Raw genomic sequence first — 19,535 nt, 5'->3', positions numbered from 1 at the left:
AAATATCTGTGATCTATATTTTAGTTTTCAGTTTAACTGAAAATACATTTTCTAGGCCGAGGAGTTTGTAAAAATTTGATTGTTCCACCTGAAAGGTATTCTGTGATTTGTAGAGACTGCTGTCTCGGATTTTCAAAACTGTCCATTGTTTTTAGACGATGTTTTCATACCATATCTTTTGTTTTAGGATGATGTTCTCATACCACATCCCTTGATTTTAGACGATGTTTTCATACCATATCTTTTGTTTTAGGATGATGTTTTCATACCACATCCCTTGTTTTTAGACGATGTTTTCATACCATATCTTTTGATTTTAGATGATGTTTTCATACCATATCCCTTGATTTTAGACGATGTTTTCATACCATATCTTTTGTTTTAGGATGATGTTTTCATACCACATCCCTTGTTTTTAGACGATGTTTTCATACCATATCTTTTGATTTTAGATGATCTCATACCACATCCCTTGTTTTTAGACGATGTTTTCATACCATATCTTTTGATTTTAGATGATGTTTTATATCATATCCCTTGATTTTAGATGATTTTTTCCTACAATATTCTGTGCAAGGCATTTCGGACTCCTCAACGTTTGCGGACCTGGCCCAGAAATACAATACTGTTGGCAATGAAAAGAAAATTCTGCAGTCAGAGCTGTCCCGTGTGACAGAAAGAGAGAAGGAGCTCACCAGGGAAGTTGAGAAATTGAAGAAAAAAGTAGAAAGTCATAAAAGATTAGTGGAACAGAACAAACGTCTCAGGACAAATCTCCGAGAATACGAGGACAGACTTCATCAAGTTACAGAAGAGAAGTGTGACGCAGTTCAAAGGTCACTGAACTATCAAGCAGATAAGGAACTTGCCAGCTCAAGACTTCACCAGGTAGCTTTATCGTTTTTTTGGTTTTTTTTTCATTTGTATTTGAAGATGTTTATCTGTAACAGTGATGAAGAGATACTTGTATCACTTATCGATTATCATTTATCATTTGTAATATTGAAATTCGTTCACAATAATCTGTCTCTCACAAATATTATAGCTTTTAAAACTTGAGCTTTTGATAGTCTAACTGTGAAAAAAATTTCAATATTCTGTTTCAGGCACTTCTCGAGACTGAAGAGCTGAGACGTAAATTGAACAGATTAGAAGGGGACTGTGCCTTTGAAAGATCCCAGTCGATTAAATTACGAAATGAGCTGAAAACCAAACCAAAGGCATCAGAAGTTGATGAACTGAAGAGGGAAAATCAACTCCTAAAAGCTGAACTCAACAAGTACATGAGTAATGAGGTAATGGTTGCATAAACAAACAAACAAACAATTCTATCATTAAGGTAGTACGTGTCTCAAAAAAGACTCAGACTTTTGCTTGAACTTTCCTGAAGAAAACTTTCATTCCTTTTCTTTGAAAATCAAGAATAAAAATTAGGTGTCATCTTGCAAATTGTGACACTATGGGAAAGAAAGTTTTTGGTCAAATCTTTCCAAACTCAAACAGCGTTTTGACCAACAATACCCTTTGATTAGTATATTACTAAGATGAATCTGTTCCCTCTGAAAGGTTTATGGGTACTACTGGCACGCTCAATAACTCAACTAGATTCAAAGCAGCGGGTCAAATGACATCATTAGACACAAGGAGAATGAGAACTGACAATTGTATATGGTGTCGAATAAAAATACATTCTAGATTAACAATATTCAACCTTCTGAAAATATTCAAGTGGAAAATAATGTGATGTCGTTATCATTTTTTTTTTTTTACATTTTATGGCACACATGACTTTAAACACAGAATATTCGACAGTCCGTAGTTCTCAAAGATGAAAACGACCAGATCGCTATTCTTCAAAGCGAACGTGAGTCTGCACAGAATGAACTGAAACACACAGTGGATCAGTTGTTTTCTGTCAGACAAGAATGCCACGCAGCTGAAGAGGAGAGAAACAAGGTAAGGTGTTATTCCAAAGTTTTTTTCTAGGGTATTATATAATTTTGGTTCAGGTTCATTGGAGAGATAAATTTATTTACGTTTTGAAAGTTTGCTGGACCATGAAATGGTTGTTTAAAAAATGTGAAATCAGAATATTGATTTCAAGAAGAAAATTACATATGCAGCAGACACTTACCAAAAATAAGATAAAAGATCAATATATGTAATATGTCTATTTTAACATATAACACAATGTCATTTTCCTTTCAAAACATCATACTGATTATTTCATTGATGCATGTTTGCGCAACAATCCCATAATTGGTTTTCAATATCAAATGAATGAATGTGAGACATACTCCCCATGAAAAGTTTGATGTTCACAATATTGGTTGAATTCCACCATAATTTTGAGCTAGGCTTCACAATCCAAGATTTAAGTTCAGTGTAATCATATAAAAACAACAACAAACACAATAAGAGAAGTGGGTTGGAACCACTCACTCTAAATTGCTGTTTTTGATTAAGATCTGCTGACACCAAACAGTAATCAGTGTTGTTTCTCACAGTATGCAGACTTTCAAATTTAGTTCCATGAATTTTTTTTGTTGATCTGTTAGTTTTCTGAGCAAAAACAGCAACTGGAGCAGGAAAATAGTGTTCTTCGAAAGGATTGTGAAACGTTCAAGAGGAGAAAAGAAGAGCTTTTTAAGCAATTGATGGAGAGAGAGAAGGAAAGAAACCAGGTATACAGTCTTAGTTTCCATTTAGTCATCTTCTTTTAGCCAGAGCAGTGTACAACCAGTAAAATTAGTTCACAGAATATATATTTATAAACCTTTCCAAATTTATTGAACAAAAATAATCACTTATATCATCCAAGTCTTGGGGTTAGAGAGCTGTGAACTGCTGGTATAACAATTCTGAAAGCATAAGGCTAGGAGTGCTCCATTTTGATGGCTTTCCAGATAATGTAAACCATAGCTTCACCCAATGGGAAATGAAGGCTTTTGAAATGTGAACCAAAACTCAGAGAAATACATATTTAAAATACGTCGTAAATTGGAGCTGCCTCATGCGGATTTTCTTTCTATAACACAGTCACTTTTTGTAAAAATCAAAGCCTGGTGTAAATTTTTTTACCATCTACGGTAAAAGTACCAATCAATTTAGTTATGTATTTCTGTGAGATTAAATAAACATTTGCCCCTTTGTGTGATATATCAAAAGTTCAATTTGCATTGAAGGCCATCAGAGACAGAGACAAAGCACAGAGTGAGTGTGCCACGATGACACAGGAGCGAGATGAATACTATGGAAAACTATACCACCTGCAGGACGAATTTGAAACAGTGGCTCATGATTTGAGAGAATTGAAAAAACAACAAAGGGCTTACGTTGACTCTGGGAGTGATCAGGTTAGTCTCAGTGTACAGTAGCTGCGTGAAAACCTGACTGTACTGCTCCTGAAAACATGCTGTTTCTTTCTCATCAAACATCAGTGTATTATTGCGTCACAAGCTAGAATACTTTTCTGCACACTGTCACTTGATATGAATATTCATTATATTCATTAAGGTAGTATGAGCTTCAAAAGTGAAAGACCTAAACTTTTGCTCAAACTTTCCTGAATGAAACTTTCAATCATGCTCTTACCAAATCAACAATAAAAAGTGGGGTTACCGTGCAAAATTGGGAACTTGCGAAAACAAATTGCCCAACATTTTGCGATATTTGTAATTCAAAATGGCAGCCACCCGTGTGTTAACTCTATGGGGAAAAATTAAAGTTTGGATTATTGCAAAATGACGACAGGGATAGTTTATTTCTCCAAGAGCTTTAAAATGAACCCCCCATGAGTGGAAGATTAGAAGAGCATTGTAGAAATTTGAGAGTGTATCAGCTGTTCCCGAGGTGCATTCTACCGTAATGCATGGCATGTGACGTACTTGCAACATCAAAAATACTAAATAAAAGCGCCATTTTTAAAAACAGACTAAGGTATAATCTGATGGTGTTTACAGAAAAGACACAACTACAGTAGACTTGATGTTGTTGTATTCCATGAGTGTGCTGTACTGTGCACATTTATATTGAGCTAGTATCTGTGAACTAAAATATTGAGATACTAACTATTCACAGAATCATGGTGATCACTGATGAGGAAAGATTGCAAGTACTTGTCTAGTGATGGGACCTTTTTCACTTAGTAGACAGTTTTATAAGGTGTCTGGGATGTGTCTTGAGAACTGTAAGGTCATGACAATTGAATGTTTTGTGATTGTTTGATATACAACACCATGTGAACACGGTTTTGAGCTGAAAGGAAGATTTTTATTTTATACTTATCTCTTTTTTTTTTTTTTTTTTTTTTTTTAACGTTTTTATTGGAGTTATCAAAAATTTTCAAATACATGTCTCATTAAATCTGAGAAAAAAAAAAGACATTACAGAAATCAATAAAGTAGTAATCATACATCATTATTTTTACGTCTGTTGTGCTAGGGTCTTGGTGGATATTAGTACTGTAGATTCTCCACTTTTTATTATGGGCAAAAATTTTATCTTTTCTCAAGGCAATGTGATACTCAGTTTTTTATACTTATCTCTTTGTTACATATAAAAGACAGTACAAGATTTCCTTTTCTCATAGAATATCATACACAGGTAAACTTAAGGAAGTTTGGCTTTAAGAACAGGCATGAAGAGATTGCAATAGTTTTGATTCTAAGCTTTCTAGTTGAGGAAAATACATGCAAACTTGGAGATTTTCAATTGCATATATTTAACAACCTGAATATTTTGGTGATGGAAAGTATATGGAAAGTCTGTGATTTCATTTTATGCAGGGATGTAGAGCATTGTTGTCTCCAAGTATTGACACTGATGGAGAGACAATGGATGTTGCAGATCCTTCAGATGATGCTGGTGATGGTGATGATGGGAAGTTTCAGGCTCGAAACGGACCATTCCGGAAACGCAGTATAGTAATCAGTCGCTCCAACAGCCGCAGAAACAGCTCAACGCAGGATGCCCCAGCCACACCTGATGATGCCTTCAAAGCATTCAATGAATGGCATTCGACTGAAGACCTGTATGACTATTCATTTGACAGAGGTGGCACTCCAAAAACAGAATCACAGAAAGTTCATCCACCGACAGTTATAAAACACCGCGCAATACACTCAAGAAAAATATTCAGGTAATATAAAATGCTACGACTTAATTATTTTTCGCACATTCTTTAAGAAACAGTATATACCGGTATTACCTTTTTTAATGGAAGATGAAATATTCCTGTAATAACAATGAACAGGTAACAGCAATACAGCAATAAATAGAAGCTTTTGAAGAATTACTGGCAATCACCTCATGGTCTTTCTATTGTCATCCTCAATCTATGATTAGTTAACATTAATTTAGTCTGAGATAAGATTCTTTTAAGATTCTTATAAAAATCGTATCAGAAGATTTCATATGGGATATGGTATGATATTGGTCATCAATTTTCTGATCAATTTCTCTTATAACTTTCTTTTTCTGTGTTTTACAGTATGAGAAATAGATGTTACACTTTGGATGACTTATCTGATTGTGATTCCAATGATGATGTCGATTATGATGGAGCTGACAATGCTGACACAGGACATATACACAGTAGGTGTTCTCTGCAAACCCTGTACAGTTATTTTTACACTGTTAGAATCAAAAGATATCAGATATATTTCTCACATTAATAAAGCAAAATTATATTAAATGATTAAGGCTGTCTTTTACCCACAATATGCCTGACTGGAATTCTCCCCAAAATTTCTTCCTAAGGGAGGGAAGGTCTCCGAAGGAGGGATGCTGGAACTCGTGTACGCCGTTCAATGTCATGCAGCGAATTGACAAGGGCACTCGAAGAAATGATAGTTGAAGAAAATGCAGAAAACGGTGCAGAGACGTGTTCATCAGTGGAAGCACGCAGGTCAGTCATTCTCAGATATATCAACATACTCCAGTTTGAAATACATTTTTTTTCCTGCAAGAGATCTGCAGAACTCTCCACTATGTGATTGGTAAAGGAGCTACAATATGGCTTAATTTTGAGTCCCACCGCTGCCACCAAAGTGTCACCAAAGTGTGACATTATGTTGCTTACAAGGACGTCACGTTTGTTGTACATGTGAAACAACCACTTTTCACCTCAAGGTTCAGCCTGTTAGTCTTTAACTGCCAGTGATATTATGCAGTAAAACTACAGAAAAAATATCATACATACATACATATTTTACTTTACCGGGTGGCAAACAAAAATGATGAAAAACAAGCTGCTCAGAGACCATTTTATTGCATTCTCCAATACAGCTGTTAAAGGTGTACAGTCACCTGTAATCTACATATGCCCATATATGGTCAAAAGGGGCGTTCCTTGGTGTTTAAAATGCCCATGTGAGGGCGCTGTTTTTAAAAAGCAGCCACCCGCTTAAAATCTGTGATTGGTCAGATTTTCTCTTTCCATGGTAACTGTTGTAAAATTGGAATGGGTGACAGTGTACCTTTAAACTCAATAGCAACAAAGCTGATCAACCTATGGCAACTCTCTTTAAAATTAATATAATGATAAAACAGGTTATGTCATCACATCAGATATCTTTATCATACGTTACAGTTCACTGACTGAGTCATCTGTGTGTCCGTCCATTCCCACCTCTGGAAGTCGCAGCACCACAACTAGTGACTACATCTCTGACACTCCAGTGCAACCTGATGACCTCTATGAAGTACTACTCTACTGCACCAGTTTGACCGGAGACTTTGAAATCACGGGAGGCAACACAATTGGCATCTTCATCAAATCAGTGAAACCAAACTCCAAGGCTAAAGAAAATGGCATCCTCGTCGGCGACCAAATACTCAAGGTACTTTCAATTGATTGCAATAATTTTTTCAGTATATCCAAAAAAAGTTAGAACACATTTTAAAAGTTACCTCAACAATAACTTTAATTTGTTTTAAGAGATGTAAAAACTTAGCTCCGTATATTATACCCAATATTGTGTGTACAAGGTGAAAGACATGACACAACCTTTATAAAAAGTTTGATAATGTCTTTCTCCTGTGATCTGCATTGTCTATAAAAAGGTAGTATGTGCCTCAAATGTGAAAGACTAAAACTTTTGCTGAAACTTTCCTTAAGGTATCTTTCCACCATTTTCTTTCAAGATTAAGAATAAAAATCCGGTGGGTCACCATGCAGATTTTGGTACTAGAAAAACAAATAACCTAAAACTTACCAATATTTAAAATTCAAAATGGCCAATTTTCAAATTTTAAGAAGTAAGTCAATGAAAAGTTTTCTTACACCAATAGCTTTAAAATGAACCCCCACAAGTGGTATATCAGAATAGAATTGTAAAAGTTTGAGAGAGAGTCTGATTATCTGTCACTGAGGTGTGTTCTACCTTGATGACATTCTGGCATAGAACTCTAAAAAAAAAATTGAAAACCTGAGAAGCTATTTACAAAATTAAAACATAAATTTTTTTGTCTATCAATTCCTAATTATTGCCATTGCATGTGCTTACCATATATATCACAGACATGATCATTTTCTCTGTTAAATGATTTTTTCTCCAGATAACTGGTAACATAGGAGCAAAGCACTGTTCAAAGTCTCTGGTTGACAATACACTGGAGCAGGCCCTTCGGTCCCTGAATATGACCGGTGGCTGGATCAAAGTCTCCATGAAACATAACCAGGCAGTCTTTGAAAAATATCGTGCCGACGACAATAACATTTATGGAGATTCCTTTTATGTGAGGTAAACTTACATCGAAACTCAGGAAAAAATCATTGAGCTGAACTGATTTGTATATCAATTATGTTTGTTTTCTTCTTTATTATACATAAAAGATCAAATAATATGAACATTATTGGAGTATGAGGTGCACCTGGAAACACTAACCAACACTCTCAGAAGCTGTTATCCAATTGGTTGGATGAATCTTACTGATAAAATTGAATAGTACAAAAAGACTCCCTAAGTTGCTGTGAATAGTGACAATCAACCAATCATATATAACCTTTTGAGCACTCAGCACTTGAGAACCTGAGTCGTAAAATTGCATATGTAATTGTGTTGTGGAGCCTCGTTTTGAATCTCCCGGGATTTGACAACATGGCGGATGTACTTTTTTGCTCTCCTTGACCACTTTAGTATAGAAAGTGCAGGGCTTTCTTAGGGGGCCCTCCCATAGCTTTGTGAAGTGACTTGACTCCCTAGGAATATGTTTATTTGGAAAATTGTTTTAATTAGGATCCAGTCTTCTGCAGCCTTGTAGAATATGAACCATGATGTCATAGCTTTAATGTGTATGGTATATGTCCTCCTCAGGATATTTCTGTAATCAAATCTGATGAAACAAATCAGCAAATCATATCAAATGAAATGGAAAAAATCATACAAAATTAAATTAAAGTGAAAATACCGGTAGTATGGTATGAGCCTTGAAATTGAAAGACTCAAACTGGTGCTCAAACTTCCACGAAAAAATTTCCAACCAAAGCAAGAAAAATATCAGGGATCACCATGTAAATTTTGTTACTAGATTTTTTCACAAAACTGAGATGGTGAAACAGTGAAAACTCACTGGAAGAGCTTCAAAGTGAGCCCTGGCAAGTGAAACAAGAAAATAATTGTAAAAAAATTGAGATTTTAAATATCTGTGGGGAGGATACATTCTGCCTGAAACAATCGATATCTGGGTAAATCATATGAAACAAAACTGAATCACAATTTTTCTGTAGTAATTAAGAAGGCATGGATGCCCTAGGAATTTGTTACAAGTTTCCATATGTTCCTGATTTTGTAATTTATGGTCAGATGAAAAGTGCCATGTATGTACTTTTTACACGAGATATCTGTTTATATTTTTCAATCAATTCGTCACTCAGCAAATACAAAGGAATGACGTTACTCCGAATTCCTCAATAAAAGAGCAGCTGTGACGAGTAAAGTATCCTTAGTCGTGTTCACTGGTCACGAAACTTCACACCTCATTAAACACGTAAAATTTCCGTCCTTTGTAGGGCTCACTTCAGGAATGAAGACAAAAAGAAAGAGGGGAACTCAGAGTTATATTTTGAGCCTGGTGACGTATTACACGTGATGAGCACAGCTCGTGGTGGCATTTATGGTGTGTGGCATGCACAACATGTCAACACTGGAGAGAGTGGGATCATACCAAACTATAATAAGTGAGTAAATTTGCATAATTTGTATTCTTGTATATAATTTTGAAATGAGAACTTTTGCAAATGATAACATATAACATATAGTCTTTTGGGTGCTTTAAAGTTCATGGTCCCAAAGAAAAATCATTGTACAGCTCATGGAGAAAAAAAAAATCTTCACTTCCTGGTTTATTTACTCATATTATCTCACAAAGAGACCACTAAACCATACACTTGATGTGATTTCAGAGCGTATGAGAAGTTGATGATTATTGAAAATGCTGGTAAAACAATGAGTCTCAAGAGATTTGCAACAGGATCAATGCAAAGTTCTGCTGTCGGATGTTTTCCAATTGAAAAGAAAACCAGCTTTTTGAAGAAAAAGGGGTCTTTTGACCCCAAAAAGATGAAAAAATATGGTAAGATATTATATTTTCTGAAATATTTACATAATGAAATTGATGTGCACTCTCATAAGCAGTTTTACAATTTCACAATGATATATTAAACTTACAACAAAGTAACAACAAGTAATAGTTACTGTATTAGAGCATTCGCTGTACAAATACATGTATATTATATTGGGAGGAAGAAGTGTGCCATCAACGTTGCTGAAGTGAATTATTTTGTTTTTCTTTATTCCTGTCCTTGCATTGAGTGTTGTTGCCAACCTATTGTAGATATATTTGGATGGCTTTACCATGAACGATGAATACACTGAGTTTTTTTTGCAGTGTAATAGTATATGAACCCGGTTTAACAATGTGTAACAAAATGGGGAAAACACTCTTTTCTAATTTGTTTTGTGCTCCTGAACAATTTATCATGATGGCCAATTTTTATTGCCTTTTGAAGTCTCAGAATAGTATCATGTCAAATTTTGAATTATAACGAGTCATATTCTATAGACCATTTGACTCCAATACAATGACTGTAAATTTTTTAAGGATTGTTCATCATAATTCCCAATCTCTATATGCAGTACTACTTTGATTTGAGACAAATTTCAGACAAATTCTCTCTCCCTTTCCTCACTTTTCACAATTAATTGTTATTGCATAATATGAATTTTTGTGTATCGTGAGAGTTTTTCTGTAATTAGAGTATTTTACTTCCGAGATATTGCCATTTGGTTACTGTTTCTCCAACTCTCAGTTAACACTTTACTTTTGCCTAGATTTTAAATGATTCCCACCACTGAAAATACCAAATTTTACACATAGATGTTTTTACCTCACCTGTAGCCTTGAACTTGGTCACTTACAATACCTGTTCACACATTGAAGATTGCCATCAAGGTTTTCTTTGCATTGAATCTTTCACTATCCGTGTGTACTATCACCCCTGAACTAACCATAAATTGGGATTTATCTACAAACCATGAATAGGAATGATGGCATTAAATCTCGAAGGATTTTCATTATAAAGTTTTGACATTTTTCCCTTCATTTCCTAGCTGAACAGACAATGGTACCGTATACATTTGTCAAAGCCATCAAAGGTGAGTTGATCTGATTTACAAAAAGTTGTCAGTGAGATCAGGAAGGACTTGTATAATTATAGATAGAAACCAGGATTGTCATTTCACTTCATACTTTTTTAGTCGTTCACTTAGTTTAATACTCATAAATCTATACGCAAGAATTCCTTTGTCAATTAATGTAATGAATATCTATAATTATCAAGTTAATCTTTCCTCTGTGTGATATTTCTTTTTTTTCATTCATCACTTCTTCAGTTAGTGAACCCCGTCCGCTGTTGATGGTTGGTGCATCAGGATTGGTCAATATGGTGCAAAAGCAACTCACTCTATCCGACATGACAAAAGACAAATTTGAAATCTGTGAAACAGGTGAGACTAATGTTATGTATAAATATATATATCATATTTGAATATCATCCTTTATTTTAACTCTCCCAGGAATTGACATAAATATATATAACCAAAATGATTCAATAGCACATGGATTAAAGTTGAAATATTTAGAAAACAAATTTGGAGATCTTGAACAGGGTTTAGTCAAACCTTATCCATAGTAAAAGGTCATCAATATCATTTCATAGAGTCATTGTAGAATTTTGCCTGATATTTTTTGTTTTGTTTTTTTTCAGAGGAAATTGTTTGCACGGAGGAAGAAATGGACCAGCAGAAGAAAGAAACAGGAGATATTGTGGATTCTGTGAGGGAAGGTGGCAACTTCAAATGTCTTACCATCGCAAACATCAAAAAAGTCACAAAAAAGGTAAGGTTTGTGTTCTCTTTGAAAAGATGTTATGGTAACAGTTGTTATGGAAATGGTTTATATAATTGCAGATTATCTCACTCTTAGTAACCATCAGTTTTAAAATGCTTTTTCTAATTTTTTTGTGTAATATTTCATGCCAAAATATGAAAGAAATCAGAATATGTGAATCTGGTGTCAACTTTCTAATGTGATGTATTGAACAAGAGAATTTTTGATCAAGTTTGAGGAGCTGATGCAAAACTTTTTTATTCTTATTGCAGGTTCATTTACTAGTACAAATAATTTAAGATCAAATCAAAACTTTCTGTTTTACTCCCTGTAGGGCAAACATGCTCTGTGTTACATCAATGAAGTTGGTGGCGCTCTAGCAAAACTGTACGCTGCACGCATCTATCCAATGATAGTTGTCTTATCACTCAGAGACTGCAACGAGAAGGACCATCCGACAGTGTAAGTACCAGCTCAAGCACTTCTTCACCTGGCTAGGGAGGCTCTTTTGGAATTTTGTCATACTAGTATTTAATATACTGCTCTCATGAAAACTTTACGAGGAACTTCTGTAGTTCTTGAACGGTAAAATGATAATTGCAGTTGTAAAATATACACCACTGGCAAGTGTCTCCAATAAACAAATAATACATGGGAATGCTGCCAGAGATAATGATTTCATGGACACACAAATGTACAATTCTGGATAAAATCTCTCCCTACCTGCTGATGGAAATTGCAAATCTCATAACTTTCATTTTGTACAGTAAACTAGTCTACATATTTTATCCTGGAAGTTTGTTTCTGTATTTTCAGGTTCATACTCGGTGAAAATGTGGACAAAATGAGACAGCAGTTACGACATGCAGAAGAGAGTGTGAATCAACTTAATCTATTCTATCCTAAAAGTTATGGTAATTCAGATTTTATTTCTCCTAACTCTTCAAATTACACTTCAAATAAAAAATTGCTGAAACCACTCAGCAACAAGCAGTACAGTTTAGTTTTATTTTATTTGGGGGGGGGGGGGGAACTAGTATCAAAGTAACTGTCAAAGCATGATATTGTTTGTTTGTTTGTTTTGTAAAACACTATGTGACATGGAACCTGGACTCTGGGAAGATTGTGAAATTTCATTTTGTCATCTTTTTTGCTTCTTTAATCGAGAACAAATCTTGCATTATAAAAACATTTTCATCACAGATAGTTAACAACTTACAGTTTTATGCTATCATGTACTGAATTCAGGGATCTGAGAATTAATCTTACCATTTTTGACATTTGTTTTTTTTCTTGGACAGAAACGAAAATTGTGGATGGTGTAGACCGTACGAGCATCAATAATGTGGTCACTACATTGTCTGAAATGGTCAAAAGACTCAACAGCGATGACATCTATGTGGCAAAAGAAGGCAGATCAACCAACGGTGGAAAAGATGTGCAGAATCCTAACAAAGCCAAGAACCACATCACCTGAAGCAAATCTTTATAAGATCAAAGTTTCAATTTCCGGACAAAACGAAAACACTGTCTGAAGCAGAATAGTTTGTATATATAAAAGAAAATGCAGCAACTTTGTTTTGTATAGATGTAATTTTTTTCTTTCAGTTACATGGTTTTATATTTATGCAATAGAAAGTGTAAAACTATTTACAGAAGGAAATTTTTCAGAGTTTCATAAAACTTATTCAGTGCAAGCAGTGTGAAAAGTCTCAGTTTGTGTTTTTGCATTCACGTTAAGGTGGTTGGAAAGGCTATTTTTGCATGAATTCTTTTCTCAGAGTTAATGTCAAGTTTCCAGTGTTAGAATCAAGATATTTAGTTCAAATTTTCAGGATAACTCCCTTAGTTAATATTTTCTCCAAAGAATATAAAAATTGTACATTTGCAGCCATGATTTTGAAATATGACACCAGTAAATATCAAAATTTAATTTTTCATATTTTTTTTACATATTTGAATTTAATAATAATTGGATAGTATTAATATTACCAAATTAGTAATAAATATGTTGACACTATTTATTGTAAGATTTGTACGGCAGGATTTGTAAATAAAATTTGTTTTTATGATTTTATATGGGTTTTATATATCAAAAATTATTAAAATTCTTTCAAATTTCAAAATGTGCTTTTTCAAAAAGTACTTCAAATACAGGAAAATTGTGCCGTACAAATCTTATCTGTAACCTTGTTAATAGGCTGTAAAAATTCCATGTCCATATCTCATTTCAAAAATGGATTAAATTGGTATACAATTATGTAGGAAAACTGTTATTCTGTCAAAAATGTTGAAAACAAGCCATATTTGCACCCCTCTTTTGAAGTCATAGAGCAGTTTTTTTAGTTAATCTCACTTTTGACACCTCTTTGACACTCAAAGAATCTAAAAATGCATTTACAATAGCAGTCACTCACTCTGAATGCCAGCACCGCCTTGTCAAACTTTCCTGAAAAACAGCAAACAATGACTTTCCCTTTTCAAACATTTTATTAAAAGCTAGGGGACCTCTACCATAGTTAATACACTAAGGACTCCCCAACTTCTTCTTATTTGGTCAGTTTTTCAGAAGTTTTAACAGGCTATAACTCTGCAATGCCTTTGTGCCCAAATGTCTAGTTTTTTTTATTCCACAGAGAATGTTGACTACTTTTATATTTTAATAGTTTTGTTGAAATTTATAACTGACGCTCTAGCCTTTCCAACCACCTTAAAGCATTTACAAATAGATAAAGTATATTACACTCTTGCTGTTAGTGATGAAATGCATGTCTATGTGATATTGTGGGATTTTTGCATGAGAATTCAATTTAAAAACATTTAATTATAAATCCTTCCAAACCAAATCATCCAAGTCAGTTTTATACAAGCTTACAATGTTCATTGATTTTCTAGTTGATTTGAGCATGCTCAGTAGCCCTACATTTAGATGAGGTCATCGAAAGCTATTGGCATTGGTAAATGATGTTTCATCCATATGATAACTGAGTGTACTCTATCAATATTGAACACCTTCGTTGCCACTGTATTTATAAATTTTCATCAAAAAGCTTTAACTTTGTAAACCAGAAACACACATACCTCAACACCATGCACAAATGGTGCGGATTATGAAAATGTGAAATAGCCGAGTACTCGAATTCGATAAGTCAATGTTGTTTGCAACAGAGGACGCATCCTTAATAATATATTTGATTGATGTGATTAACGCACAAACTGTCACAATGACATGATATATCACTATGGTGGTCACAATGACTTCTATCAGACAATATGTGACTACATGTCACGATTTAAAAATAATAAAATTTTAATTTTTTGTACTTGATCAGAGGACCGCACATGTTACTGTATATATGAAATCTTTTTGTTTACATGAACAAGGTGTTTTGACTGTCATATTATTGTAGTATGCAAATTATTGTGTTTATGTACTGACTGATGATATTAACACTCTGTAGGATCTTAGTTGGTTACTTTTTATGGCTGGTAGGCTGAGATTGTCAATTTACACACAAGCAAAGCTGGTAGCTCCATGACCTACAGTGCCTTCTTTAAAACTTATGCATCTGTGTGGCACTTGAATTCTCTGTCATTTGAAGAGCGAAGACCAAGTGTACAACCATTGACACATTTAGTGCCTAAGATACAGCCTTCAGTGACTCTCTCTATAGTTACATTGGTGCTGTTACTGTGATCATTGATGTTCATTGTAAATTTATTGAGTTGTATATATGCATTGGCTAGCCACACATTTGCTTTCTGTTACTCCAGCGTACAATATCAATCAATCAATGAACCAGTTAAGTCGCACCATGCATACAAGCAATGCGATAACAGGAGGTTCCAATAGATGTAGCATAACTTACCCCAACTACAGCAAGAAATACTTATCAATTAATTTTGAAATATACTGCTTGAGCCAAATTTCCAAAACATTTCGAGAAACATTTTGTCCACGCATATTGTTATTACCTGCTTGTCGTCTCATACATGTGTTGATCACTGTTGCAAAAATTACATTATTTACTCAGATTGAGTCAGACAACATGATCTGTGGCGGAGCCATGGATCAACAAAGAAATGGAAGAGGTATTAAGTTTTATTATAACAATTTTCTTCCCATGCCTGAATAAGATTTTTACATTTGTCATATTTTTACATGCACATATTTGTCAATTGACGTACACATTTTAAAAAACCTTGTTGTTGCATAGAGTTAAGATAGGATAAGTATTAATGGCCAAAAATTTTGAACTTTTTGTAGGCTATTTGTGCCACAGAAATTTACAGTTTATTAGGTATACATGGACAGTTTGATGAATAAAAATCTTCATTCCAAGATTCACCAAGGGATGAACCATTAGGTCTTTGTTGGAGGGGAGGTTGGTGAGGGGGGGGGGTGATCGGAATGATGATATGCAATTTTTTTCACCTTCCAAGATTTGATACCTTTACATTGGATTTGATGGAGCATACAGACATTTTTCACAGAATTCCAAACTTTTTTGTAAAGGCAGCAATATTTTCTTTGCTGAGTCTTTGCTTTTTTAATGCTACCCCTCCAAAGAAGTTATGGTCTATACCTTGGCCAGTAGAGTCACTTTTGTAAAAGGAGGAGGTACCCATTGAAGAAGGTGTAAAGCAGAAAAATACTCACTTGAGATTGGTTTATTCAAATAAACACTGTCCTTTTCAGTTTTGTTGTGTAATACTATTTCACATTTTATTTGCTCTTCAGACTAATGATAATAAGTGTATTATCGTTTTTCAATGTTTGTCCATATGACACAAGTAAAACTTATAGATTGCTATTGTTTTGCAGTCATCCCTGGATTTTCATAAGGTTTAGAAGGATATCAATTTGCCATATTTTTATAAATGTTAACTTACGCAGTCCTGAAACGGACTCTGCAATCTGACTGGTTGTTCATACTGTCAAATAAATTATGTAAAGCATTTCTTCAGACGTGCTTGAACTTGAAGAAACCTCATGCTGTGTGTCAGAGTAATTTTTTTAATTATTTCTCTATGAATCCCCTGGAAAAGGCTCTATACCATTTCATTGCAACACTTAGGTTCCTAGAGTCACTCACATTGCATTGCATGGGAAATCCATCAATACACTGGTACTTCACATAGACATTATAAACGTATTGTTGGGCTAAAGTATTTTCATGCTTGGGGGATTTAGGTACAGTAGCTATAGATTTTGATGACTTTTCACTGTGTTTCCTTTGTATTTCAATCATAAATTCCTGTTCTACTCCCCAAAGCATATTGCAACATCTACACATTACCAATTTGGGTTTAAAAAGGATCATTCAACTGATATGTGCATTTTCATTCTGAAAGAAATCATTCACTATTACCGTATAAGAAACATGGTAGCAACGTAATTGTAACTTTCATGGATGCTTCCAAAGCATTTGATCGTGTTAATCACTGGACATTGTTTAAAAAGTTGATTTTTCGTAAAGTGCCTATTTGCTTTGTTAGGTTTCTCTTTGTCTGGTATAGGTCGCAATATATTTTTATTCGTTGGGGTTGTTGCATTTCAGAGGGCTTCAATGTGAAAAATGGCGTTAAGCAGGGTGGAATATTGTCACCGAAACTATTTAATATTTATATCGATGATTTAAGCTATAAACTTGAAACTTCACGAACAGGTTGTAATATTGGTGGCATGTTCATCAATCACCTCTTTTATGCTGATGATATTTGTCTGATAAGTCCCTCTGTGAAAGGGACACAGAAATTAGTCATCATTTGCAGCATTTATAGTAATACTCATGACATTGTCTTCAATACGAAAAAGACCGAATGTTTGTGTGTCACATCAGATAGATCTAAAGTTAAGCACATTCCCGCTGTTTACCTTAATGGTGTCAAAATTGTTTTTGTCGAAAGAAAGAAATATCTTGGGTTTTTGTTAACACATAACCTTAGAGACGATAGCGATATTGAGCGACAAAGGAGAGCATTCTATGTCTCAGCAAATATGCTGCTAAGGCCAGAGAAAAAAAAAATCTTGTTCATCGGATTTTTTGGACCAAGTCCCAGGAGCGGCGAGCGAAAATTTTTTTTTTATTTTTTTTTTAGGCCGAAGGTAAACGCGGTTCTCTGTCATTTTTGCACAGATGCAGACAAGGCAAGATAATTGTTTCCCTTTTTACCAGAAATATCTCAGACAAGAAACACTGATACTGGTAACTGAATTCAATACTATATTTCCCAACAATAACATAGGCCATTACATTCACAGTTAGTGTTTGCACAACATATTCTGAGTATTCTTGACCGCGGACATCCTGGAACTTGCGGTTTTTTACGTCATTTTTGCGTCAAACTGCCGAGAGAACAAAATATTGAAGTGTGAATATTTCAACCTTTACACCAATATTCAAAGTTTCAACATTATGTCAATAATAAACACTAAGTTCTGTCCCTTGTCACATAATTTCTGCATTGTTCACTGTCCTGTATAGTCAAATCTAGCTGTGGGTCCATAGCTGTGGTGTTTTCAGACGGGATTCATGCCTTTTACGAGCTGGTTTTGACTTTTACGATTTTAACCCCGCCACCACATAGCTGTGGTGGCGGGGTTAAAATCGTAAAAGTCAAAATCAGCCCGAAAAAGGCATGAATCCCGTCTGAAAACACCACAGCTATGGACCCACAGCTAAGTCAAATCCCAATTCACCTCACTCGCGTGCAATAGGTGAAAGTGACGTCACTCCGCGGTCAAGAATTTCAACATTCTCTCAGAATAAAACTGAAATGTACAGCAAATCACTGAAATCCAACAATTCAGTATTGTCCTTTAATATTGTCCTGGTGGGACCTAGCATCTGAGTTCTTTCATTTTACTTTGGCCCAATGTTTTGGCCTCTTTACCACTGTCTCTACACATTTTACACAATGGTCTAACAACACTGTACTGTGATCGGAATGAAGTTATATAGTCATCATTCAGATCGTACTTTAACATCGACGCAACCATGTGTTTTGTCATTGCCGTAAATTTTGATACTTTCGATGCAATTTTCATTCAATCGGACGCACCGTCCATCTGCTGTCACGATCTTGTTGAATAAATCGCCAAACGTAATATCAGGACAAACACTGAATAGCGTCTTTGGAACTAACTGTTAGCCATCACGTCAAATGTTGGCGATCAAATTAATACTCACGATGTGACATGTACGAACCTTTACAAAACGAGGAAATTTCTGGCCAAATCGACCCACTCTGCGTCGTATTTCGCCAAATTCAGACGTCACAACAACGTGTTGGCGGTCAACTACATCGGAAGTCCCATTCAAAATGCCGTGCCCGCGAAAACCCGACAAAGTGTAGGGCGCCACCAGCGGCAGTACTAAAAATATTTGTAATGCGGAAGTAAGAATTTGCCGCGATCAAAAAAAAAAAAAATTCCAAATACGCCAAAGTAGAAGCGGCGATTCCGATGAACAATTTATTTTTTCTTCCTGGCCTAAGGAAATTTTCCTTGTGCTCTTTTCAAGTGAAATGTAGAATTTCTAAAGTGTATTGATCTCAATTGTACGGTGGCCACCTCTGGTTCAAATATTCTGCTGATGTCATGAGAAAACTGAAAGTTGCCTACAACAATGCCGCCCGTATATTTTTGGGTTATGAGAGACGAAGTAGTGCCAGCTCCATGTTTGTCACAAATGGGCTGTGCAACTTTGATGCTCTTCTTAGAAAACAAATGTATGGTTTTATAGTACGTTTATCACGCAGTGGAAATACAAGTGTACGTCAAGTTTATGATTGCATGTATTTCTGATCTCCGCAAAATGTGGATAAAATCACTTTTCCAGTGAGCGGTTGTGGTGTTTTTTTGGGTTTTTTTGCATGATAATGCACCACTAAAATCACTTCTTCAGTGTGTATTATGATATTTATTTATCTGTACCTTAATTCATTACTGTACTGAGATTTCTATGGACATATTTAGTCCGAAATAAAGTGAAATAATAATAATAACAATCTTCCTGTCAGCACAGTTGTGTAAAATACATTGTTGTTGTTGACATTTGAATTCTAGTCCGGACTAGAATCCACTTGTCAACGATAACATAATTACAGTTTACTCAACAGACTGAGTTGATCAAGCTGAA

At 34.9% G+C, this 19,535-nt stretch overlaps 1 protein-coding gene across 2 annotated transcripts in view; it reads left to right on the top strand.

Moving 5' to 3' along the window:
* Positions 1 to 16,380, top strand: part of LOC139151917 (caspase recruitment domain-containing protein 11-like) — a 29,213-nt gene extending 12,833 nt beyond the window's left edge. For both annotated transcript variants that reach the window (XM_070724961.1, XM_070724960.1), the window contains exons 4-22: positions 548 to 888; positions 1,107 to 1,295; positions 1,801 to 1,956; positions 2,559 to 2,684; positions 3,186 to 3,356; positions 4,788 to 5,140; positions 5,492 to 5,595; positions 5,761 to 5,908; positions 6,593 to 6,842; positions 7,561 to 7,745; positions 9,014 to 9,181; positions 9,407 to 9,576; positions 10,614 to 10,658; positions 10,896 to 11,009; positions 11,270 to 11,400; positions 11,726 to 11,853; positions 12,208 to 12,305; positions 12,693 to 13,132; positions 14,108 to 16,380. In XM_070724961.1, the coding sequence (XP_070581062.1) occupies positions 548 to 888; positions 1,107 to 1,295; positions 1,801 to 1,956; positions 2,559 to 2,684; positions 3,186 to 3,356; positions 4,788 to 5,140; positions 5,492 to 5,595; positions 5,761 to 5,908; positions 6,593 to 6,842; positions 7,561 to 7,745; positions 9,014 to 9,181; positions 9,407 to 9,576; positions 10,614 to 10,658; positions 10,896 to 11,009; positions 11,270 to 11,400; positions 11,726 to 11,853; positions 12,208 to 12,305; positions 12,693 to 12,868 (3,053 nt within the window). In that variant the 3' untranslated portion in view covers positions 12,869 to 13,132; positions 14,108 to 16,380. The remainder of the gene's footprint in view (positions 1 to 547; positions 889 to 1,106; positions 1,296 to 1,800; positions 1,957 to 2,558; positions 2,685 to 3,185; positions 3,357 to 4,787; positions 5,141 to 5,491; positions 5,596 to 5,760; positions 5,909 to 6,592; positions 6,843 to 7,560; positions 7,746 to 9,013; positions 9,182 to 9,406; positions 9,577 to 10,613; positions 10,659 to 10,895; positions 11,010 to 11,269; positions 11,401 to 11,725; positions 11,854 to 12,207; positions 12,306 to 12,692; positions 13,133 to 14,107) is intronic.
* The last annotated feature ends 3,155 nt before the right edge of the window (positions 16,381 to 19,535 follow it).

This window comes from Ptychodera flava, chromosome 15 (genome assembly GCF_041260155.1).
Source record: "Ptychodera flava strain L36383 chromosome 15, AS_Pfla_20210202, whole genome shotgun sequence".
NCBI lineage: Eukaryota > Metazoa > Hemichordata > Enteropneusta > Ptychoderidae > Ptychodera > Ptychodera flava.
This window is presented reverse-complemented; position numbering and strand designations above follow the sequence as displayed.